Source organism: Dipteris shenzhenensis, chromosome 26 (genome assembly GCF_047967505.1).
Source record: "Dipteris shenzhenensis isolate YYH24624 ecotype China chromosome 26, Dip_SZ_1.0, whole genome shotgun sequence".
Taxonomy (NCBI): domain Eukaryota; kingdom Viridiplantae; phylum Streptophyta; class Polypodiopsida; order Gleicheniales; family Dipteridaceae; genus Dipteris; species Dipteris shenzhenensis.
Genome location: NC_141621.1, coordinates 10,760,085 through 10,786,103, shown reverse-complemented (window position 1 = coordinate 10,786,103; position 26,019 = coordinate 10,760,085). Strand labels below are relative to the sequence as shown.

The 26,019-nt window shown below is 46.4% G+C and overlaps 1 protein-coding gene across 2 annotated transcripts in view; it reads right to left on the bottom strand.

Annotated features, from left to right (window-relative positions):
- Nucleotides 1-19,597, bottom strand: part of LOC147884659 (putative GPI-anchored protein At1g61900) — a 78,374-nt gene extending 58,777 nt beyond the window's left edge. The window contains exons 1-4 of one of the 2 annotated variants that reach the window (XM_087397386.1): nucleotides 18,592-19,595; nucleotides 17,985-18,559; nucleotides 16,468-16,677; nucleotides 15,604-16,209 (exon numbers count right to left, since the gene is read on the bottom strand). In XM_087397386.1, coding sequence (XP_087253512.1) covers nucleotides 15,604-16,209; nucleotides 16,468-16,677; nucleotides 17,985-18,060 — 892 coding nt within the window. In that variant the 5' untranslated portion in view covers nucleotides 18,061-18,559; nucleotides 18,592-19,595. Of the gene's footprint in view, nucleotides 1-15,603; nucleotides 16,210-16,467; nucleotides 16,678-17,984 lie in introns of both variants that reach the window. The other variant, XM_087397387.1, reaches the window with a different exon arrangement.
- Nucleotides 19,598-26,019: the final 6,422 nt, after the last annotated feature.

Genomic DNA, 26,019 nt, shown 5'->3' with positions numbered 1-26,019 from the left:
CCTTAAGGTTATCTGGTACTCTGCTGCGTGGGCTTTTTCAGCTTGATATTTTTGAGAAAAGAGCAGCCCATGCTCTTGCAGTTTCTACCCCTACAGCTGCCATGCAAAATGCAGAATTATGGCATGCCAGATATGGTCACATGCATTACAACAGCTTGATGACACTTCAGAAGTTTTCCATGGTTGATGCATTGCCACCTCTTGAGGTACCTCCTCCACATGCCTGTTAAGGGTGCATTTTAGGTAAGATGCATAGATTCCCCTTCAAGAAGGATGGTTCAGTTAAACCTGTCCGCAAATTACAGCTTATACACAGTGATGTCTGTGGTCCCATGAGGACTCCATCGTTGGGTGGTCATCTCTACTTCGTTACATGTATTGATGATTACTCCAATTTTACTTGGGTTTATGGGCTGAAACAGAAATCTGAAGTGTTCACGGTGTTTAAACACTTTTCAGCCATGGTTGAAAATGAGACTGGACTCAAGACACAGACATTACGCACATATAGAGGTGGGGAATACTTGTCTGCAGAATGTGATGCTTTTCTGAAAGGCAAGGGCATTGTGCATCAGCTCACAGTCAGGCTGACCCCTCAGCAAAATGGAAAAGCTGAGAGGAAAAATAGAACCCTCATGGAGATGGACAGATGTATGCTGAAAAGCAAACACATGCCTCACAAATTCTGGCTAGAGGGTTTGATGTGTGCCAATTACATTTTGAATCGGGCTCCCACTAAGGCTTTAAAAACAAAAACTCCTTATGAGGTCTGGAATGACAGGAAGCCTTCAGTGGATCACTTCCGAGTCTTTGGATGCCTTGCTTATGCACATGTGCCAGTTGAATTTAGGCACGAATTGTCAGATAAAGCCATCAAATGCATATTTGTTGGCTACAGTGCAGAAAGCAAGGGGTACCGTCTCTATAATCCTGCTACACGCAAGATCATAGTAAGTAGAGATGTGATATTTTCTGAAAATTCAGCTCACACTCAGGCTGAATTTCAAATGCCTTCGTCTTCAGAGGATGTCTTTGAGGGGTTACTACCCATTGCCTTGGGTTCCCCTGCTGATTTTTCTGATGCAAATCAGAATTTACAGCAACCTCTAGATGCTTCAGTTCCGCCACAGGATGTCTTGCCCCCTCCACATGCAGTGGAACAGGTGGTGCAGCAAGAAATTGCAGACATACATGCAGCAAAAACAGTCCCAAACTGGCTGTTACAGACTCTCAGGGAGAGTAAAATTGATGCTTCATTATCTGGCAGGACTCACAGTGTAGCAAGGCACATGGAAGGTGCTAATTCAGTGGAATCAGCATATGCAGGTACTCTCCTTGATGAGGAGGAGCCTGCCACATTCGAAGAGGCAAAGGATAATGTGCATTGGATGAATGCCATGCACGATGAGTTGCAGTCCATTGCAAAAAATCAGACTTGGGATGTTGTAGACTTGCCACAGGGTAAACATGCCATTGGCACACGATGGGTCTTCAAGGTCAAACGGAAGCCAAATGGCTCCATTAACAGATATAAGGTAAGGCTGGTTGCTAAAGGCTATGCTCAGAAAAAGGGCATAGATTATGAGGAGACATTCGCTCCTACATCCTGGATGACCACCATCCGATCACTTATTGCAATGGCTGCACATTTTGAGTGGAATGTTCATCAGTTGGACATAAAAACAGCCTTCTTGAATGGGGACTTGCTGGAAGAGGTGTATGTCAAACAACCTCCGGGCTTTGAAGTTACAGCAAATGCACTTCAAGTATGCAAGCTCAACAAAGCTTTATATGGGCTGAAACAGCACTTCAAGTATGCAGGCTCAACAAAGCTTTATATGGGCTGAAACAGGCCTCTCGTGCATGGTATGCCAAGATACATGCCTTTTTGACCAGCAAGGGGCTGCACAATAGTCCTACTGAGAGCACCCTCTACATCAAGATGGATGGGGGGGAAATTTTAGTCATCCTTCTTTATGTCGATGACTTACTGCTCACAGGGTCCAATGAAGAAAAAATTGCAGATTTCAAAGCTGATTTGCAGACCAACTTTGACATGTCAGACTTGGGGCTGCTTCACTTTTATTTGGGGATCCAGTTCTCTCCTGAGAGACGTGGCACTGTTATGTCTCAGTCCAAGTATGTTCAGAAACTCTTGGACAGATTTAACATGCATGAGTATAAGCCCATAGCCACTCCCATGGAGCCGAAGCTGAAACTCACAATGCATGATGCAGGAGAATCAGTTGATGCCACACTTTACAGTCAGGCTGTTGGATGCCTCATATATCTCTGCAACACTAGACCTGATATTCAGTTTGCAGTATCTCAGGTGAGCAGGTACATGCACAGCCCAAAAACTATGCATTGGCAGGTAGTTAAGCGCATCTTCCGTTATTTGCAGGGCACAAAGTCTTTTGGCTTGCTATTTCCCAGGGGGGGTGACTTGCAGATGCATGCCTACAGTGATTCAGATTGGGCTGGTGATTATGACACTAGGCAGTCCACTAGTGGCAATTGTTTCTTTTTGGGTAAATCTTGCATTTCGTGGCTGAGCAAGAAACAATCTACAATGATGGCTACCTCATCATGTGAAGCTGAGTACAAGGCAGCTTTCACAGCAACAGTTGAATGTGTCTGGCTGCGACGTCTATTTGCTGATCTTCATCTGTCTTTGGAGGGTCCTTCTCCAATTCTCACTGATAGTCAGAGTGCCATTGCAGTGGCAAAGAATCCAGTGTTTCATGCTCGCACGAAGCACATTGAGGTTCACTATCACTACGTCAGAGAGAAGTTGCATGCAGGAGAGATCAGTATGGTCTTTGTGTCCACACATGACAACGTTGCAGATATTTTCACCAAAGCACTACCACGTGAAAAGCTTGAGGCATTTTGCAGTGCCCTGAACTTATATCCGTTTGGTGATTGATCAGCCTTGTACATGACATTGGCACTGCAGGGGGGTGTTAGAATTATAGATATAATTCAGCAGTGACCAATGTAATATAATAAGCTAGTTAGGGACACTTTTCCCTCTTTAAGAGGTTTTTCCCCCTAACCGCAGTTAGTTCACTAACTATGGTTAGTGACTACTAAGGTTTTGTCACTAGGACAAAACCTTATCTTTCTCTCATTGAGTTGTACTCTCACACTCTTCTATTGCAACTCAGCTTTCAGCTTCCAAGCTTCCAGCTCTCACTCTCTTTTGCTCTCTCTCACTCACCATCTTCTCACACGGTGGTCCCATCTTGCTGCTCTCTAATATGTTGTAGTAGCGTCTCTCAGTGTCGTCGCATCTCCATCAGGTAGAGCCCAATATAGACGTGATCCTGGAAGTGGATCAGTCGTGAGAGTAAGCCAAAGCCGTGGCCCTCCTGAAAAAGGCACTGGTAGCGCCCTCAGATCTCATAGTAGGTTGGGTAGACACATAGGAAGTGCTCCTCTGTCTCGCGTGCCCCCATCGTGCACAACCTGCAAGTCCGTTGCTCTCTGGGTATGCTTGTAGCTCTCCCTGCCTCGATCCTCACCTGATGGGACGATACCCGCATCTGTCCGATGGCAATCCTCAGCGCATGTGAGACTCCTCTGTCCACAGATATTGAGGTCTGATGATGAGCCCATCCTCCGATACTCTCAAAAAATGGTCATAGTAGAGCTGGATCTTGGTGGGGAACTCCTGGTCCCTCCCCCAAGTGCGAGATGTGTGGAGCTAGAGATCTAACCGTATGATGCACTTAATCTCATCTCGTGGGATCAACTTGGGCGCATCCATGCTATACTGAAACGAGGGAAGCCGATCCATCTAAATGCCATGATTGGCAAACCATGCGGTGATGCGTGCATACCATGCTGTACCTACCCCTCTCTGCTAGTCGTATGGAAGACTCTAGTGCTAGCCTTGGAAGTCTCTCGCGAGGTAGGTCCCAAACTCTGTGGAGGAATGTCACTGTCTGAAAAATGGCATCAACTTGGAGAGGGGTCATGGCAAACTCTGCCTGTACTATCTGATGGGGGACCGAGGGCTTACTCCGAATCATCCTAGAGCCCATAATCACCTGTAGCCGCTCAAATCTCCTCCATTCTGCTGTGCTGAAAGATCACACCCCCAAAAAGGTGCACATACATGGCAGTCAGCCTCACTAGAGTGTCGAAAAGCCAACACTTCGTCGGTGGATCCTGGAAGTGCGCTTGGAAGCACTGTCGCTCTAGTCGAGCCAAAGCACCATGCACCATGCCAGAGAGAGAGAAAGAAAGAAAGAAAGATATATTAACGTCCACGGAAGACCTCGCAGGCCTATGGGACAGAGTGATACAGCATCATAAAAAAGAAACTCATACATGCCACCAAGGGCTGATGCAAAAGGGCGCGCTAGGGCCTTTTGCTGAAAACCAAGCTAAACAAAACTCCTAGCTCGGACTTAGAACTCAAGCTCAAATTCTCCAACGGAGCTAAAGCTCAAGCTAGGGCCCGGTATCAAGATCCGGCACCTGGTATCAGAGCGTCCCTCCTGTGGGCCGTGAAGATGTCGCGGATCTGTATCTGTCGAGTAGTCTCGCGTGGTACGCGATCGTCTCGATCTAAGGACCCTACGGGCTATATCTACTGTGATCCCACGCCTTTGGCGGTCCCCTCTGAGGAGGGTAGCAATGGGTCGTATCTCAATGGTGCGCGGTCTGGCAGCTATGCGCATCGTGTGTGGTCGTCGGTGGCTGAGCCATGCTGTCCTCGTATCAACTATCTCCTCCTCCTCGATCCCACTATGTCCTGGGGCTGACTCAAATGTATAAAAATCCGTGACTTGCCTCTGGGTAGGGTTTGCCCCTACAACCTGTGACCCATCTGGTGTTTGCCGTGCTCGGAAGACTGCTCCAGGGGTGGTGCAGACTCGGGATGCCCTGCCTGGGGTGGGGAAGGGGAAGGAGGCTAAGGGGTAAGGCGACTCAGACTCCACGGAAGCGACTAGCGGGGGGGGCGGAGGAGGGGGAGTGGGGGCTGCCCGCAGCTGAGGAACCACCGGTGCAGCTGGCACTGCAGAAGAGCTGAGAGGGGCGGGGGAGGGAGAATGGGGCTGGAGCTGGGACTGGGGCTGAAGAGGAAGAGGAGGGGGCTGAAGAGAAAGAGGTGGGGGCTCATGCTGCGGGTCGGGAAGAGGGGGCTGCCGCTGGGGTAGGGGCTGGGGCTGAGTGGAAGGGAGCTGGGAATCGAAAGAGAGGGGGACCTAAGGCTGCGGAGAGCGGGCTATAGACGAAGAAGAAGCTCTCCCAGGACCCTAGGGCGGCTGCCTGTCAGGTCTTTGAGACGCTGCTGCAGGTTGGGTAACCTCTGCCTCCTTGCCTTTGTCAGAAGTCTTCTTATTCTTTCCTCTTTTGCTTCTGACCTCGGTCCAGCCGCCAGCCACCTCTCGGCCGGACTCCGGCTGCCTCTGCTCCTCCTGACGTGGCTGCCCGGAGGGGGGGGAGGGGGCTGAGAGGGGGGGGGCGGGGGGGGCTGAGAGGAGCTGGAGAAGCGTGGACAAGCAGCAGCCAGGTGCCCAAAGCCGTGACACCTCAGGCACTGGCCTGGCTGTCCTGTGACTACCATGCTCTGAGTAATGCTGCCAGCATCTGTCACGATCTCAATCACTGCAGGGAGGGACGCAGGGTCTGCCACAGCCACACAGACTCTGGGAGCTCCTGCTGCAGTAACCGCGTCAACGAAAGTGTCATGCATCACCCAGCCAAAGTGGGAACCCAGGTCCCTGACTATCGGCCGCAACTCAGCAGCAAGGCCTGGAAAAACTAGCGTCACTGGGTGGCGAGGTATGCGGAAGCGAGCATCAAAGTCCGCTGCGCTGAATCCTCGGTACCAAGGGACTATCATGATGATCTTTCCATCCACAGATGTGGGGGAACCAGCAATCAGGTTGCTCGCAGCTTTCGCAGTGGAGAGTTTAAGCCAGAAGATGCCCCTTCCCATAAGGGCCACCTCCTCGATGTGACTGTCCTCTAGCATAAGAGTGGACTGGAGCCAGTCCCTGATGGCTGATCTGGAGGGAGAGTGTCCAATGACTCTGCCATAGACGGAAGTGAGAGCAAAGTCATTGGCAACCTGTTGTACCCGAGACAACTGTTGCTCTGTCAAGATCACGCAGTAGGCATCTGGAGAGGGAGGGTCCGGCTGGGCCTCCGATTCCGGGCAGGGAGCCGCCATACCGCCAAGACAAACTGCGAGACCTCCGATGAAGAAGAGGCTGCCACCAAAAAGGGGGGAGATAGACGAGGGATGGAGCCTGGGTGTGACGGAGAAGGATAAGGCGAGGCGAAGCGAGGCGGGCGGAGGAAGCGGAGGCGATGGCGGGGGCGGAGGGCGGAAGGGACGGAGGGCGGAGGTCGAAGGCAAGGGAGAGGGGAAGCGGCAAAGGCGAGGGCGGAGGGCGGAGGGGGGAGGGGCAAGGGCGAGGGGCGAGGGCGGAGGGGTGAAGGGCGAGGGCGGAGGGCGGGGGGGTGAGGGGCGAGGGGCGAGGCGGGGGGACGAGGGGCGAGGGGCGAGGCGAGGGGCGAGGCGAGGCGGAGGGACGAGGCGAGGGGCGAGGCGAGGGGCGAGGCGAGGGGTGAGGGCGTGGTGGCAGGGCGAGGCGAGGGGCGAGGGGTGTGAGGCGAGGGCGAGGGGTGTGAGGCGAGGGCGAGGGGGGTAAGGCGAGGGCGAGGGGGTGAGGCGAAGGGGGGTAGGGAGGTAGAGGCTAGGGAAGGAGGGAGGAGGGCTCGCAGGAGCCAAGCGTATCCTTAGTGGGGAGCTCTTGGCCCCCCCCCATATCCGTGATGTGTGAAGCTGTAGGAGATCTAGTCGTATTATACGGTTGATCTCGTTGCACGGGAGTCGCTCCAGGGGTGGATCCATACTGTACTGAACGGGGGGGAAGCCTATCTAGCTAAATACCATGCCTCGCCAGCCATGTGCCTATGCGTGCATACCAGGTGTTTGCGCCGCTCTCTGCCAAGCGTATGGAAGCTTGTAAGGCCACTCTTGGTAGTCTCCAGTGAGGTAGGGCCCAAACTCTGTGGATGTATGTCACTGTCTGGAAGATGGCATCAATATGAAGGGGTGTCATCGTGAACTTTGCCTGTATGATCTCATGTGGGACTGAGGGCTTACTCCGAATCATCCTGGAGCCCATGAGAACCTGCAACCTCTCAAATGTCCTCCATTCCGCTATCGGGAGGTCACACCCCCAAAAGGGTGCATCATACATGGCTGTCGGTCGGACGAGGGTGTCAAAAAGGCAGCCCTTCGTTGGAGGGTCCTAAAAGTGGGCTTGGAAACACTCTCTCTCTAGACGGGCCAATGCGCCTTGTCCTCATGTGAGCCGTGCTCTAGCAGTGTGGGTCATCATGAAGAGGGGTCTTGAGAAAACCGCACCCAAATATGTGTAGGACTGCACTATCTCCACTGGGGCATCTCTGTATGTGAAACTGTGTCGGTGAAGCACCGGCCGTGAGGTGTTGAAGATCATAACATTGGTTTTCCCAAGGTTGACTGTCAAGTCCCTCTCTCTACAGAACACCTCCAAGGCATCCAGATGTCTCTGTAAGCCCTCTGTTGATGATGATATGAGTACTATGTCATCTGCATATAACAGTATCTGCATCATGAGATCAGCCAGCGGCGAACCCTCCCCCCCCCCCTAGACGGTCTAAGAAAGATGTGATTTCATTAATGTAGAGTCCAAAGAGCGTCGGGGAGAGTGGGCAGCCCTGCTTCACCCCTATAGTACAGTCCACCCAATCTGATATAACTCCTGGGGCTCGAACTCTCCCTCGAACAGACTCGTATAGGTCATGACTCCCCAGATCATGGAGTCCAGGATATGTAGCTCACGTAGTCTCGTGATCAGATGAGATCGCGGGATGGTATCGAAGGCCTTCTGAAAGTCTACAAAGCATGTCTAGACTTTCTGATGTCTGGACCTAGCCTCCTCAATGATAGTCTGTAGAGTGAAGATGTGATCCAAAGTAGAGTGCTGTCTCCGAAAGCCTGCCTATCCTAGTGCTCGCTGCCCCTGAAGCTCCATGTGGCTGCTAAGTTCCCTCTCCAACACTGATCCATAGATCTTGGCCAAAGTATGACCAATCATGAGGGTGTGGTAGTTTCAGGTATCCATGGGGCCCCCTGCCTTGTGTATCGGTACGATGGTGGTAGGTGGAAAACCGAGGCATATTGCGTGATTGGACATCCGTGCTAAAATCGGGGCCGGGACCTCATCCCCATGTGAGAAATGCTATGTCCGTAGTCCTTCATCATCCTGTGCCTTTGTTTGTGTAGACGGCGTAGTGCAGCCCGTACATTTTGTGTGGTGAACAAATAACATGTGGTAGGCCTGGGCATACCAAACATGTCAGGTTGTGCCTGCCCGGGGACATCATATAGGGAGCATGCATATGTGTGCCACACAGAAGGGTCAGTCACCAGTGATGGGAATGGGTGGTTTCCCTTCTGATAGGAACCCCCATCCGATGGTGGGGTCTCCCCCCCGGAACAAGCTAATAATGTCATCCATCCTGTGTGTAAGGAATGCACGTCTCTTACGCCGTGTCAGGCGTCGATAAATCCGCAGATGCAGACAAATGGCCCAAGGCGCGTTCCCGTATCAAGTGTGCTCTCAGAGCCCTGCACTCGTCGTCAAACCATGGGTTCTGTGGCATCTTCCCATCACGGGGCCGTGCGGGCCTGGTCACGGGGAAGGACCTTATGGAAGCCTCCTGCACTACTGATACCAGCACGTCTGAGGCATGTGCTAGGTCCATGTCATCATCGTCTCTGAGTAGGTCTGAGTCAAGTACTCTATCAAAATGGACCTGGATAGCTGGCGGTTTCTGCGGGGCCCTCACTGTGGTGGATATAGTGACAGAAATGCAGAAGGATAGGTACATGTGGTCTGCTCTGAGTGGGGGCGGAGGCACTGTGAAGTCGAGTATCCTCGGCGCAAAGGCTAGTGGGCCGTGGCCGTAGTATATAGTTTATAGTGCTCGATCCTCCACCATGGGGGAAACATGTGAGTCCCCTAGATGATGGCCATCTTTGAAGGCCATTGTAGATGATCAAATCGTCTACTGCGCCCAACTCTAGTAGGTGCTGTCCATATCCTGTCATAGATGCAGTGTCTGCTGAGTGCCTCAGTATCCCAAGCTCCTCTGCATCGAGCTCTGGAACTAGGTGGGGGTCCCCCTCATGTGCGAAGTCCAGGAGGCCTACCTGTCTATCCCCTGTCCGTGCATTGAAGTCTCCCAAGAGGAGCGTGTCACCCAATCGAGACGTCATGGGAGGGAAGTAACAGATTGCAATGAAGAGAGGATGGGAGTCTGGCAGCTGGATCCGTATCCACATATGTCGGGCATGTTCCTCTTTCTGTGCCACCGATATAAGCTGTATCAGATGTGTCTTGAAGAGGATAGCTACCCCTCCTGAGCCTCGAACCCCGTTGTCTCTCCTCAGCTCCATCCGGTGGGCTGACTCCCATGACAATGGGTAGTAACCCCTCAAAGACATCACCGGAAGAAAAAGACATATCAAATTCAGCTTGAGTGTGAGCTGAATTCTCTGAAAATATTACATCTCTACTGACAATGATCTTGCGTGTGACAGGATTGTAGAGACAGTAGCCCTTGCTCTCTGCACTGTACCCAACAAAAATGCATTTGATTGCCTTAATAGACAACTTATGCCGAAACTCAACAGGCACATGAGCATAAGCAAGGCATCCAAAGACTCCGTACGGAAATGATCCACAGAAGGCTTTCTCCCTTGCCAAACTTCATAGGGAGTCTTGGTCTTCAAAGCTTTTGTGGGTGCCTAATTCAAAACATAATCGGCACACATGAGACCTTCAAGCCAAAATTTGTGAGGCAATTTTTTGCTTTTCAGCAAACATCTATCCATCTCCATAAGAGTACGATTTTTTCTCTCAGCTTTCCCATTTTGCTGAGGAGTTAGCCTCACTGTAAGCTGATGTACAATGCCCTTGTCTTTCAAAAAAGCATCAAAATCTGCAGACAAGTACTCCCCTCCTCTATCTGTGCGTAATGTCTGTATCTTGAGTCCGGATTCATTCTCAACCATGGCTCCAAAGAGTTTGAAGACCATTAACACTTCTGATTTGCATTTCAGCCCATAAACCCAAGTGTAGTTGGAGTAGTCATCTATAAAAGTGACAAAGTAAAGATGACCACCCAATGATATAGTCCTCACGGGACCACAGACATCACTATGGATAAGCTGTAATTTTCGAACAGCTTTAACTGATCCATCCTTCTTAAAAGGAGATCTGTGCATTTTACCAAGAATCCACCCTTCACAGGCATGTGGAGGAGGTGTTTCAAGAGGAGGCAATGCATCAACCGGCTCATTGTCAGATGCATGAGGAGCTGAATCTGAGACAGCCATACCGGATCTGTTTTTCTTTTCTTTTGCAAGCCTTTTCTTGCATTCTCCAATGTAGTGACCTGGCTTTTTGTAGTAATGACATATTCCCTTCTTCTTGGGTTTACCTGCATCACCTTTAGCCTTTTGAGAAGGCTGTCCTGAACCACTGGAAGGCTGATTTGCTGAAGTCTTTGCCTGTCCCTTTGCTTTAGGCTTGAATTTTGAGAGCATGGTATGTTCACCTGCTTGTGAAGCCATGTTTTTCCTGGTCTGCTCTTCCTGCAGCAGAAGTCCTATCAACCCGTGAAAAGTGAGAGGATTTGCACCCCCCCTCAAAGACAAATTCAGCGAGGTATGAAAGCTGAGATAAGACTCAGGAAGAGAATTCAGAGTAGTGGTAATCATCTTTGAATTAGGAATGATCTCATCAATATTCAGCAACTGCTCTCGTAAATCCTGTAGCTTTGTGAGGTGCACTGACATGGAGTCACCCTCTTCCATATGTGTATGAGACAATTCTCTTTTCAAAAAAGACACCCTGGCATCATTCCGAGCTGCATACATGCTCTCCAAAATATCCCATGGTGCCTTTGAGGTCTTACACGACCGGATATGCGGAATGATGAATCTTTTCACTGAAAGAGAAATACAAGACAAAGCTAAAGCATCACGTGAATCCTATCTCTTTTGCTACGGAGTGGTAGGTATAACTGCACCAATAACTTGTGCTGCAGCTGTACCCTGTGCACGACCTCTGCCTCCTTGTTGGGGAGGGGTATTAGGTGCCACATTTGCTGGCCGGAACTCATCCCCACTTACATAGTCCCACAAATTACGAGAAATCAGAATATTGCGTACCATAAAACTCCAGAGGGAGTAGTTGGTACCATCCAGCTTGTCCTCTTGTGAGAGACCACTGAAACCGAAATCATTCTGATTTTGCTGGGCCATGTCTGAGAAAGAAAATACAACAAATGCAAATCTGAATTCCCTTGCTAGGAATGGAGTGCACAAATCCCCAAAAAAAAAACACAGCCAAACACTGGCTAAAAATGCAACTCAGATCTCTGTAATGTCTCTGTCAAAAATATGCCAGAGCATCTAATCTCTCCCAAAACCTGCCAAAAGCGCTTCAAAGCACTCACAAAAAAGGCAGTGTGAACTGAAACCTATCAAATTGCTCTCCCAACACAAAAGCCCCAATTTGTGGCTTGAAATTGCAACCAGAAAGGGGCAAATTTACTAAAAGCCCCAAATCTGCAATTTCTGAACAAAAGCCCCAAATTTTAGATTAGATCTACAAAAGCCCCAAATTTCGAGTTGAAATTGAGCCAAACTTCACCCAAATAGCTAATCTCCTGCAAAAGCCCCAATTTCTTGGCCAATCTTTGCAATTTGCTTGCAATGTGTGCCAAAAAATGGACAAAAGCCCCAAATCTAACAAAATGCCCAATTCACAGGTTGTGCTCAAATCTGTCCAAAGATTGCTCTGCCAAACAATGGCTTCTTGCAAGTTCAAGAGTGCCTGCAGGAAAGGTCAAATGCAACTGTACGACTTGTACAGTGGCTGCACGCAGAAAGTACGGAAGGTACTATACGGTCGATGCAGGTTGTACGGCGCCACACGCGCAGGTTGTACGGACGAAGGTTGGCGACGATGTATGGAATCTGGTGCAGGAGCCGTACGGTCTGTATGGCGAAGATACCTGCGGAGCAGGTAGTACGACGTAGGTACGTACGGGGCTGCAGGCTGTACGACGCCTGTGTACGGAGCTGTACGGCTGTAGGCTGTACATCGACGATACCACCAACGAAACAGATAGTATTGTGTGCAGGTACGTACGGGGCTGTACGGCCGTACGTTGATGCAAGCGCTGATACGGCGATGGAGCTGTACCGGCGCACGTGAGCTGAGCGCAGCTGTACGGAACAGGTACGCACATAGAGGCTGTACGGATGGGATGTAACAGCAGGAGCACCAACTGTACGGGCACGAGGAGCTTGGGCTGGAGGCAAGAGCTCAACGAAGCTCTAATACCAAATGTGAGAATGGGAGAGAGAGAGAGCAGATGAGAGCAAGAAGCAGGAGAGAGTGAGAGCTGAAAGCTTAGTTGCAAATAGATGAGTGAGATACAACTGAAAGGAGTGATGGGTTTTGTCTAAGTGACAAAACCTTATCACTTCACTAACCATAGTTAGTGAACTAACAGTGGTTAGGGGAAAAAACCTCTAAGTGAGGGAAAAGTGCCCCTAACCTACTTATTACATTACATTGGTGCTAAATTATAGCAATAATTCTAACAAAAAGCCCCATTTGAAATCATCTATGGGCAATGTTTACCCACTCCAATAACACACTTGGGGGAGCGAATTTTTGCTGCTGACCAGTTTGCTGAGGATATGTCACAAGTTATTGAGCAGGTAAAAGAACATATTAAGAAGGCCCAGGTTCAACAATCCAAGGCAGCCAATAAAAAAAGAAAATAAACAAGGAGGATGATTGGGTTTTATTGAAGATTGATAAAAGAAGAATCAAGTCAGTGAGAGGAAGTACAAAACATGTCAAGTTAGCACCGAAGTTTTATGGTCCATTTCAGATTTCAGCAGCTTTATATCCAGAAGAAGGATCCAGAGCGTATGAGCTGAAGTTACCAGCCCACTGGCCTATGAAGAACATCTTTCATGTGAGCAATTTGAAGAGATACCATGGCGATACTTTTGCGTTTTTGGATACTCAGCATCAAGAAGAACCTGAACTTGAAGATGGGACTGAAGTTCTTACTCCGGAACAGATCGTGTACCATAAAGAGAAGAGTACTCGTGGAAAGAAGAGATATATGTATTTACTGAAGTTTAAAAACCAGCCAGCTAGTGATGCACAATGGATGGAAGAAGAGTTCTTTACAGATTTTCCACAGATACTCGCAGATTATAAAGAGGCGATGCAATTGCGGAAATAACAAGAGAAAGTGCACGTAAGAGGAAGAGACAAGCAATAATCCAGAAGAGGACTTCTGCTCATTCAAGCAGGAGGGAGTGTCATGACAAGAGAAATGATTATTTAGTTAATTAATAGTCATTAGAACCTTATTATTGTTAGGCGCCAATTTGATGGTGCGGTTATATGTTTGTATTTATGATCGATCAAGCGGTGTAAATAGTACCGCCAAAACTACGTAACATTGGCCAATGATTAGTAATAAAGATGTGCACACACGTCTAGGTCCTAGGGGCAATAGGAAAGGGAAAGGGTGCATTAGAGTGCATTGAATGGTAAGTGCATGGGTCATAGGATAAGGGTAGGTGTAAATGGGAAGATGGAACTTGAGTGATCTCAAGGGACATTAATGAAAGGGTATATACCTAGATGAATCCAGGAACATTCCCAAACTCATCCTCTAAAAACACAACATAGTGCAGTTTCAATCTCATGATAGTCACTCACAAGGTTGAAAACCATAAACTCCATCATGCATAGCAGGGACTAGCTACTATGACATCCCCACTGACGTCATCAGCGCCCAACAGTGGGTGTAGACCATAGTATAAAAATATGCTCTCACACATACAAATCCACACACCCACACATACTGGAGCATCCATTTATACAAAGTCTTCGTACTGAGTTTCTGTCGGCACTCCGGAGGTGAAGGGCAGACTCAGCCATGATGAAGGCTAGCACTAAAGGAGAAGGCTAATCAAAAGGTAGTCCAAAATCTCTTCATTCAAGCTACAACTGCTTGTGAAGTCTAAACATTTTCATTTTAGTCTCTCCCCAACGAGCATCTAAATCTAAATCTAGCTGATAGGGCAACGCACCATTTAAGATAGAAAGAATTATCACAATACCAGCAGGCCGCAACTTGGACGAAAACTTGGACATTAATGAAAGGGTATCACCCTTTCATTGGAAATCTCACGTAGCATTCTCTCTACCACATTGTATTCATCCGTCATCTCTCTCCCACCTTGCATGTAGGTCGAAAAAGAAACAAGTACCCTCACGAGGGCGCTCTTTCCCATTGGAGGGCCAATCGGCATTCAAATTTTGCATGCATTGCACACATTTGCATTTTCGAAAAGTAGGGATTTCTCACAGTCTACTATGTGTGTGCACAGTGAGCTCTTCAGAAGTGTGGTTTCCGTGCTCTCTCGAAGAGTGTTCTTTGTCTTTCTCAGTTCTCCAAGTATAAAGCAAATTCTCCCCCTAATTGGGGGAGGGGGCCCTCAGTGGGTACAGGGACCCAATCGGTTGTCGACTCTACTCTCTCTCTCTCTACCCTCATTACCTTTCTCTCTCTATGGTGTACAACGCTAATTCCTCGCTAAAAGTTTAAAGAAGGTCTTGCTGTGAATTACGCGATCAGATTACCATTGCATGTTACAATCATCTCTTTTGGCACAACTGGAGAGCAGCTGCCAAGGGTTGAAAGTCCCAAATCATTGCGCATGTAACAAAAACGAAAGAGAATATACAAATGCTGATTAGGCAAAAGGTTTAACGTGTAGCCACACTCCACATATTTGCAAACCTCAAAAGAATCTCAATTCCAAATGGATGGCCACATGGGTGGGGAGCAACATTTTAAGCTATTTTTCTTTGCACAAACTACAGAGTTCTCTTAGAAGAAGTCTAGGTGTATGCAAGTGTCTTTCAAGTTGTCATGGGATTAAATGTGATAAGAGTGTGACAAACCAGAAGATGAGTATGAAGAACTTCGAGGGTACATGATAGTAATCAGTCCAAAAGTGTCTTTCAAGTTGTGATGGGATTAAATGTGATAAGAGTGTGACAAACCAGAAGATGAGTATGAAGAACTTGGAGGGTACATGATAGTAATCAGTCCACCAAGCTTGAGCTAATAAACAATACAAGAAGAGAACATTGGAGGATTGCATAGCCAAAGAGGAGGGATCTGGTGTTGACACATCAAGCAATGACGAGGAGAGACCTACAAATCTGAAAGCTTGGGAAGATGGGAGTGTTTCCTTTGGAAGATAGACCTCTTCGTGAAGCTTTGACAAATCTTTCCAATCAAGATATCTGAATACGTGTACATTTGACCGATCCAAAGACAACAACATGGCTCATTGGGAGTCCAGAGCATCGAAGTAGCAGAGAGAGGCATGTAAATTCTATAGAGAATTTGAAAATGTTTTTGCAAGCTCTGGCATGACTTAACAAGTTAGCGTAGATTAAGACAAACCTTGATTAACTTTGCAACTGAAGATGATTCGAAAAGCCGAATTAGACACCTCTGGCCCAAGCTTTCTAGCTAACCAGGCCAGTACAACACGTTGGCAATCGTCCAGCGCTTCTTGTATGCCAGGGGGTGCTAAGCTCCCATTTGCTTCAAGTGAACTAGACACTTTGGATGCAAGCCGCACTGCAGCATCCGTAATGGCTGGTTGGCAGACAGACTTGCAGCACTCCTTTAACGGGTCGACAGAAGAACATGAAGCTAGCAGATTGCTTGTATTTACCACCTGCTCAAAGTCTTCCACTCGTGCCACAGGACATGAACCTCCAGTCAGGTTTGTGAATTGAACCTGACAAAGCTCGGTAATTGTATTATTCCCACCATTGTCGACAAGAAAACCCACAATATCTGCAAGACAGTGTGATGCGTCCGTCTTATTTAAAACCAATGAGCCAGACATCAGGCTTAGCTCTCCTTCCAAAATCCGTAACATGCTCTCAAATTGAGGGCAACAAATGACATTCCCAACTAGCGTAGCCAAAGGTGCCGTACAGTCTCCTGCTGTTCTATCAAGCGTCTGACTGATACCTGAAAAGTTGAGGTTGCAAAGACCTGCTCAAACCAAACATACACTATTAACAAGTTAGTAGCCTATACGAGCATAATAACCTGCAAAGCAATGTTCCCTCCATTTCAGGAATTGAAAATTCTTAAAGAGGGCCCGCAAAGGGGAATATTGCTGCACTACAAGGTTACACTTATAACAAGACTTGACCCAGAAAGATGGAAGTGAAGAATTGAATGCATGCATAAAAAATGCAAAACAACAGAGAGACTCGAAGAGGTTTGCTCAAACATGGAATATATTACCCGTTGTCGGAGGTCCACTGGGCAAGAAAGGATATATTGGTGAAAATGGTAAGAAAGGAACAACAGGGTCTGGAGCACTAGCCGGATATAGGCTTGAAGGTGAATCGGCGACTGCAGGAGATAGCGCATTTGATGCTTTTGCAGCTTCTCTGAGCCCAAGGATTCCTGGAGACAATATCGATAACAGGAGCAACCATGCAGATAGAGAACCTGTCACACACAGAAATCACAATGAAACAAGACCAGCATGCAATACTCGGAGTGTGAATCTGTCCCCGACAGATGTGTTACTTTGATGTGAAATACACAACAAGCATTACACCCCTTAGTTTGCAAAGCTTTGGGGCATCGTGTTCCAGTGTCATTTATTCTCTTTCCCAAAAGAATTATCATCTACATGATTTAAATGTAGACTCTTTAGAAGTGGTCCAATATAGAAGCTTTAGTCCCTGACTAATCCTCCCAACACAGGGCATGTAAGAGCCCCAACAAGGAACCACAATATGATGGAATTATTACAGCGCAAGTCTTAGACTAAATGCAGTGATCAACTTTCATGCTAGGACTGCAAATGATGTCACCACATTGAAGCATGATTGTGGCTTGCTCTGAAATGTGTCTTAAGAGTGGTTAGCTTTGATCACAATATCCATTTGCTTTACAAAGGACTGAGTTATATCCAATAGACAAAGAAATGATCAAGCAACGATATTCTGGATTGTTGCACATGGAAGCAGCGGCCAATATGAGTTTGCAGCGTTCCCACCTTAATGGGAACTCGGGAACAAGGGATGTCCCCCCTGCTGCATGTACATGTTTGAACCTCAAATTGAGAAGTTAAGACTCCACAAGCACGTCGTTGAGATATTAGAACGCCTTCATCACAACTGGAGGACAGCTCCAAAGCTCCAAATTCAGGGCTGTGAGCTTCATGATGTACCTTGTCAAATGGCATTCCCATTCGGGCTCCAACTTTCAAGATGCTGTCCCCTCTACCTTATCTTCCCATTCGAAATGTATGCAGTCAACCTAATTATTAAATGACAATCAAACGCAAGGAAGGCTCTAATTGCCATGAGTGCTACTAGCCTTTGCGCATTTGTACAGTTGTCAATACATTCTAGGAGGACCTGACCTCTTCTCCAAAGTTCCTGGAGTGTTCTCTGCCTGCCACGCAAGCTCAATTCTTGCCGGCGGATCACATGCACGCTTAGATTTGTGCTTAATAAAACAGTATGACACTGTTAGGTTTCGAAAAGCTTCACGAGTATCTGCCTGTTTTATCGTTAGTACATTTTCATAAAGTTCGCATTGTGTAGGCTATCTTGAACGGCAACTATCCGGTGCATTATATCTGCGTGCGGCAGCGGAAAAGCCGTAACTATGCCATAAGGGTCAGTAATTGGTAGCAGGAGGCGGGCAAGAGCTGCATTGCCAGAAACGTCGGACATCGGGGGCAAACCAGAAACAGAAACGGCAAAGAGATACCAATTCCGAGGGTTAGAGAAAAGCCTTACGCTGTGGACGTTGAGAGAGGAGCAGCCAGGGTAGAAGAAGGCGATGTTTCCGGTGCCTCATTGCGGATTCCGGCATTCGTCGCACCGAGCGTTGCGTGAAGGAGGAGGAGATTGCAGTGTTGCGGGAGAGAAGAAAAAACTAACTACGGGAAGCCAGGAGCCGGGACCATCGTTGCAATGGCTAAGAGTGAGTCGATGAAGGAGCTGCGAAACGGGGCGGGATGAGGCATTATTCAAGCGAGGTGTGCAGAGACTCTCACGAGGGAAGCTTGCCATACACGTGAAAGGGAGGAGGGAAGGGGATGGAGAATGCGAGCGGTGAGGAAAATGCTTGAGGTGCGAGCAAAAAATCAGCAGCTATGGCGGAGCAGATGGTGTTGTAGATGAAGACGAAAGTGTGCTATGGATTTGCTTCATTCCTTGCCTTAACCTGCTGCAAACGCCATAGCAGGGATGCTCTTCGTCTGCAGTCTGCCGCTGTGGTAGTCACCGTTGCACCGCTTCCTTTTCTTCGTTCCAGACTCATCAATCCGGATGCTTTTCGATTGCAGCCATGGCTTGCCTTCCCTGCTTCACTCCTCTGGTCGTATACATTGTCCACCTACACACTCCCTCGCTGTGCCTTGCCCTGTGAATCGTGATCCCTGCAGGCTGCCTCCCCCGTCGCCCCTACTTTTGCCTCTGCAGCGCGCTTTCTGAGCGACAGATGCACGCAGCAGTACCGTTGCAATCACTGCCACTCTGCCGCATCGTTCTGCGCAATTCCCAATCCCCCAGAGTTTAGACTTGCCTCACGTCTATCCATTGTCTATATCTTTCTCCTTTTAGTCCTCCTGATACTCCAGCGTCCACCGTAAAGCTCTTCCCCTAGTTAATCGCGATTCGCCGTGGGTCCCTGGCTGTCGTCCCAACACAACGTTCATTCAATCTCCTCCCCACCGAGAGATACTCAATCATTCCCGCTCTAGCACCGCTCGATCCGCCAAAACCTTTATAGCTCGCCTGCAGTCCTGCTCTTGCTCCAATCACACTTCAATGCCTGCTAGCCGTATGATGCATCCTTCAGCGTTTTCGTCGGGCAAGAAAAGCCCCTTCCCTGCTTGCTCGAATCAGGCATTCTAGAGAGGGAAGCAGAGCAACCAAAAAGCTGCAATCTTGCTCTCAAACCTGGCTCTCATGCTTATGGCAGCAAAGTCTCGCCGTCAACTGCGGGCTTGCTCTTGTTCGAAACGGCAGCTCTACACGCAGCAAGAAATCAAAAACCGCAGATCTGCAGCATTGCGCTTGCTGGAATCACCATCGAGTGGCTGCCACCTCAAGCCACTGTAGCGAGCACTCATTCGAGTCACGGGCCACGGCCGGCTGATGAGCTTCCTAGTTCTCGCCGACAGGATTTCGCACCGCAAATTCCACTGGCTCTTTGCCATTCATAGAGATTCCCAATTTTCCACCTGAGAGGAGGGCTCTGCTTCGGTTTCTCTATTAGAGAAAGCAAAGAAAAACGCTCTACGGAATTCGTGTACAGTCGCCATAGCCATCGCCATCGCCAGCGCCAGCGCCAGCGCCATCCTCTCCTCGCTTTGTTTCCATGGTGCTTGACCTTCTGTATTCTCTACTCGACCTTTCGGCCAATTCTATGTAAAGTGGTTTCATTCGGCCAAGGTTCCTTTCTTTTGCTTTCCCAATTCTATGCACATTCTTTAGAGCCAACTTCTAATAGAATGGACACACACCACACGACCCATTGGAAGGATCGAATCAAAGGACCGTACGAGCCGAAGGTCCCACCAGAAGAGTGTCCCTTCAACACACTAGTCGCCTTCTCAGTGTGATCACATTTGTTTTTCTGCCTAGACTACTCCTTAGTGTAGGGTTCACACCTCCCGCCCACCCATGGACGAGAAAATAGAAGTTGAGGATGGCCGCCGGGTGTGGTGGTCCACATGAGCCGATAGCCACCATCAAGCTGCTGATTTATGTGATTGGTAGAGTAGTTGGAGGAGATGGAATGGGCAATCATGTAGGAGTTGGAGTTGGCCTTTTAGTGTGTGGCCCATTGGACACAAATCTTTTATGCCACTGTCCCCAAAACTTCTTGTTGTCCTAGTTGGCCTAATAGGACGATGGTTGCCAGGTGGTGTGAACCTAGCCTAAGGTAGCAAACAAAGGTTGCCTCGAACAAAGTGAGGTGGAAAAAAGTTACTGGACCAGAGATCCATGTCATGAAAGGGTTCACAAAAGACCTCAAGTGGCCGAAAATGAGACACGATCGTCCCCTTTTTAGAAAAATGCCAAAGCTGCCGCTGACAAGGTGGGACATCAACCCAGGTGGGGATGCCTGGTCCTTTCTATTGGAATGCGCCAACATCAACCTAACAAGATCCAAAGACAACAGTTGTTATAATTATCACTCTTTATCATTGGAACTAATGTGGTCATTGAATAAGTTCCTAGCACGCGTACCATAAGGGAGGCCCTAGCTCAAGAAAGCTAGGGCATTGTAGTTGTAACCAATATTTGGAGAGCATGGGCTTTCTAGTAGTAGACAACTATGAGATAGCTTTGTTGGGCATTATATTGCTCCAATCAACCAATTTGCAAACCCAATCTAGCCACCACGCAACTTACGCATAGCAATGCTGGCATCCATATATGAGGACATTAAATCATATGGATAACTAAACTAGCCTCTAGGGATGTCCTCTAAGAGGACCATTGCATGCTACCACCAAGAGGGCAATAAGACGAGCAATTGGGAGGATTTGTGGTGTTGACACCACTCCGTGACTCTAATAGCCAAGAGTGCCTCCGTCCATGGTTGGGGACCATCACAAAATGCTCTAATGAGTGCTAATATGCAATGCTAAATGACATTGCACTAGCATTAAATGAGCATTCAGCTTGCTAGGATGTTGATTGTGCTTGGTTGCGAAAGCACTACTAGCACAAAATGCTCCAATGAGTGCTAATATGACATTGCACTAGCTTTAAATGAGCATTCAACTTGCTAGGATGTTGATTGTGCTTGGTTACGAAAGCACTATTAGCATTGTTGACTAAATGAGAGGGGTCCTCTAATACCACTATGCTAGTAGCATCATTTGTTAGTTTCATGCCATAGTGCCCCAAACTTATGCACATTAAATTTAATGTACTCTCCTCTAGTGTGCTTTTAGTGGGCGTGGGGTTCAAGGCTGCAAGCTTGCTTGTGCTTGTTTGGGTACCACCCAATATAGTTCACCTTAACATATTCCATTAAGTGAGATTTGAACTCGAAAAGGGCCTCTTAGATTAGGAATATGAGACATGGACTCCGTCGAATATGATGTTGATACAAATAAATATACATATATGTATGCCCATGGTGATCTGGGTAACGAAGATATTGGGACTGGAAATTTGAAGCATATTGGAAATAAGTACTGGTAATCTCTTATAATGATTCTTATTTCATAAAATATATTAGTGGGAAGGAAGCTAGATACGATAGCCAAGAAGCCACCGTATAAATTGCTTATATATGATTTGATTAAAATATACCAAGTAGCATTTTCTACAACAATGGATATCTTTTTATAATTTATGTATTGATGCTTTAAAAATATACCACTTTAGGAAATTCTGTGTGTTTAGTTAGCTAATAAGAGTTTTTTTTTAAACTAGTGATGTGTATCGTTCATAACTACTAGGTTGCGCATAAGTGAGAGTACTTATTAGGCATTGGAATCTTGTAGATGAAATATATGCGTAGGTGTTGGAATCATAGGGCATGGATTCCCTTGTAATGTGATGTCAAGAGAATGAACTTAGAGGTATGTATGCCGATGATAATACTTGATTTGAGGAGTTGAAACTTAAGTCACATTTGAAAACAATTATTCATGATCTCAAGTTGTATTTCTATAAATTCCTTACATCCAATGGAAAGTTGATAAAGAGACAATTGGAGATGACAACTATGTTCTTCGGATGACAATTGGAGATAAAAACAATGTTCATTGGATGGAAGCATCCAAGTACGTTGGTTATGCATTCTTTGATTGAATATAACAAGTATAATTTTTTATAACAATGGATATATGTTATTTGTTACATAATCTATATGGTATTGATGCTTTTAAAATTATTACTTTAGGATATTACGTGAATCTAGTTAGATATCTTTATTTGGTATTTGTTTAAAAAATCCAAGTGATGCTAATCATCCATGAAATGTACTAATTTATGCATGCGTGAGAGAACTTATTAGGTATTACATTGTGTGTGTGACTTTATAGATGAAATATGTGTGCAGGTATTGTGGAAAAAGAGTCTTGGGGCTTGCACTCCCTCGAAATTCCAAAATAGTCTTCGCACATGATTCCCTTGGAATTCAAAGCATTCATACTATAAGATAAAAACTACACACCTTATGAAATAAAGGCAATCCTTCACCTTATTAAGTATTTCAAATGCATGTTTACAATATTTGACAACAACATGTTTGGTTGTGAATTATTTGAGTAACTCCCACTAAGAGGCCATGTTCAAGCAAGAAACCCTTGCTTGATATCAAGATTTCTATCTAGGTGCCCCTCATTGGCAACCCAACCTAAGCCTTGTCGAAAACCAATTAATTTTTTGACTTTTGTAGGGCTCGAGGAGCCTTGACATTTGAAACCAACCCCAAGTTTTGCCCCCACCAGTTTGGGCCAGTTGCTTATCGACCTCAAGTAACCTCCAGGCTCTGAGTTTTGAGTTACAAGGACTCAATGATATGTTGGGTACTACCCACACGCTCAAATTCTACTTGTAGGAATGGTTATGATTTGGTTGAAGATAGCATGCCAAAGGGGTACCAAAAAAGCTAGATGTCACACTATGGATGTATAAATCCTCTACAAAGCCAAACAACCTCTCCTTGTGATGCTTGTTGAGGAAACCATGCAAAAATGCATCAAACAGGTACTCCTAGATATACTTGCTAAACTTGAGTTGGTGAAGATAGGTATGGAGAGAGAAAGAAGAAAGAAAGAAAGTATATTATAGTCTACAAAAGACTGAAAGTTTTATGAGACTAAAGTTACTTGAATCAGTGAAGGACTTGGACTAAGAGCCCACCCTAGTGTCTTTAAAGACTTATGTTTTACATCAACTATGGACCGAGTGTCTCCACATTATGTTAATATCTTAGCCAATTTGAAATCTTTAATGAGAGCAATGCCTTCATGATTTACTACCCACTTGCTTTTCTTTCACGCTTCTAAATTTCATTAGCCTTCATCTTAAGTTGTTGAGGTGTAAGATCTTCTACTACCTTGGTGCCTATTAAGGCTTTGGATTGACAAACGATTGCCAACCTGTAATCTCATATCTTGAATGTAATGACAGCATAATTTTGTGGTGTACATTGGAATGCCTCAGCTACTACTATAGTATCCCTAAGTGAGCATGGGCATGGCATCCACTATGTTATCAAGACATTCCTCAAACGACGAGGAAACCTTTAAATCCTTGCTTCAACAATCCTCAGGCAAACCCCTGATTCGCACATTACGTGCAAGGCTTTCTCCTCCTTAAATGTTAAATCCACATGCTTGTTGAGTTTTGATTAGATCAAATGTGAGATCAAATTATTAGGCTTAGAAATAACATCTGAAGAGGATCACTCACACACTAGTGTACAAGTACTTGAATGTGTTCTTGGCCAGATTGCTTCTCTAGTTGGGTATGTAATATGGCTAGGTGCTTGAGTACATCCTCCAACTACATTTTCAACTCATGGTTCGCCCTTTGGAGGTTCTTGATTTGTTCTTGTGAATGCAAAGTGTGCTTGACTTCACCTTGCCTCGTTCAGCCTATTATAAAAGAGGCCCCTAATAAGAAATCATAGCCTGTGCAAAGGACTTGACTTATGGTCAATGCCGTGTTTTTTCATCAACTATGTATTTTTAAAAACAAAGCTCAGTTCGGTCAATAGAAATTGATGTTGTAATACATGTACACACATGTGCACGTGCACACACACACGTTGTAATATATGTACACACATGTGCACGCGCACACACACTAGAGAGAGAGAGAGAGAGAGAGAGAGAGAGAGAGAGAGAGAGAGAGAGAGATTGTAATACATGTACACACGTGCGCGCACACACACACTACAAAGAGAGAGAGAGAGAGAGAGAGAGAGAGAGAGTCTTTTTTTTTTTCAAAGAAAGGAACCTTCTATCAATGCTTGAAAGATTTCATACAAAACAACAGCCCCGAAGGTGCTGAGTATGAAAAAAACCGGAAAAGGCTGAAAGAAAAACCAGTGTATTCCAGAGAAGCCCGGATCACTGCCTAGGGGATCTCTAGAACTGGGGCTAACAACCAAGTGGGGGGACTATACAGCCAGCGAATCCCTCGCGGAGTGAAGATGTAGAAAACACCTGCATGCCAAGCCTTGCAGAAATGAGCATGCCTCTCAATAGTCGCCCTGGAGCCTGGAGTCCCGCGCTCCTAGGTGGACTATAGAGTGTAGATGATATCTTGCCAGATGGCAACCAAGGTAGCTGAGGTTGGAACTAGGTGCTCTCCCATCAGAAGATTGCATTGAGCCACCCAGATGTTCCAAGCCGTGATGCTGGCTACCACCTCCCAAACACTATCCTCCCTAGGAGAAGGAGGAGCTAGGGTGTTAGGGGGGACTGCCTCATGGAGTGCAATTCTCTGAATGCTATGACCCTGTATCCGGTAGGCTGGGGAGATGAGAGAGACTCTATTATAGTTTATAGGAGACCAAAAGTTCTATGGGACTAGAGAAAACTAGGATACAATAGAAAAAACTAAAGAGTGGAACCACTAAAGCGAGCATCCACTCCCAAACCTACTTACTTATGTCAACTATAGGCTTGGAGTCTTCAGGTTTCAATTTGAATTCTCTAATGAGTTCTTTGCCTTCATGTTAGACAACCCACTTGCCCTCCCTTAAAGTTGTCTTCACCTTCACTAACTTAGCTTAAGATGTAGTGAGTTTTGCTACTATCCATATTTTTGTACCTTTAGACTGTCTCGGAATATGAAATCTATTAGCTCTTGTTGGCAAGAGTGAGTATTGCATGAGTCCCCTTTAATTGGATTTTAATTAAGTCCTCCTCTAGCCATTGAATGCTTGTTGTTGCTACCTTTATCTCATCATAGCTTGCATTGAATGTCGCTTCCACTTGATACCAATCTTTAGGTAATCCAACTACCCTAATTTTCAAGGCCTCTGCCCTTGTCTTCCTTGAGTGCTAAGTTTACTTCTTTCCCTTGCGTGGTTCGAACCTTGTTAGTGTAGAGTGTCAAGCTTATAAATAATAATTTGGGGGAGGGGGGCATATGCATTCCTTGATGTACAACTTTCCAAATTGAATCGAAGCTAAATTATTCATTGATTTAATTCCCCAAGGTGGATAGGAGCTCTACCATATATGTTTTGAGACACTAAGTTTTCTTGTTTGAGGTCTCCAACCTATTGCTGTAGACTATACAATAATGTATGTTCATTCTGGTATGAGCCTAGGGAGGAGAAGCCACTACCTGAGCAAATGGCTTGGCCTTCCTTCAACCATGACTTTGAAAGCACAAATTTATGTGTCTATTGAGCCATTGAGTGCTAGCTATTATTTTGAAGCATGTATTCAGCCAAACTGTGTAGAGGGGTTGAGTTGTTGCTGCTAGTTAAGATACTAACGATAGAGAGAGAGAGAGAGAGAGAGAGAGAGAGAGATGTGTGTGTGTGTGTGTGTGTGTGTACATGCATGCATGCATACATACATACATACATACATACATACATACATACATATATATATATATATATATATGTACACACACACACACTTGCATGCATGCACACGCACGCATGCACACACACAAACTAAATCTCATGTAAGCAATACGTTTGCTTTCAAGTTTTGGACACTTGATTCCAAACAATGTCATTTCATTTTCTACAATTTCTAAATAAATAAATGTGATGGATGTATTAAGTGGTTGATTAGGCCCAAAAAGAGAGACCATATACAAAATT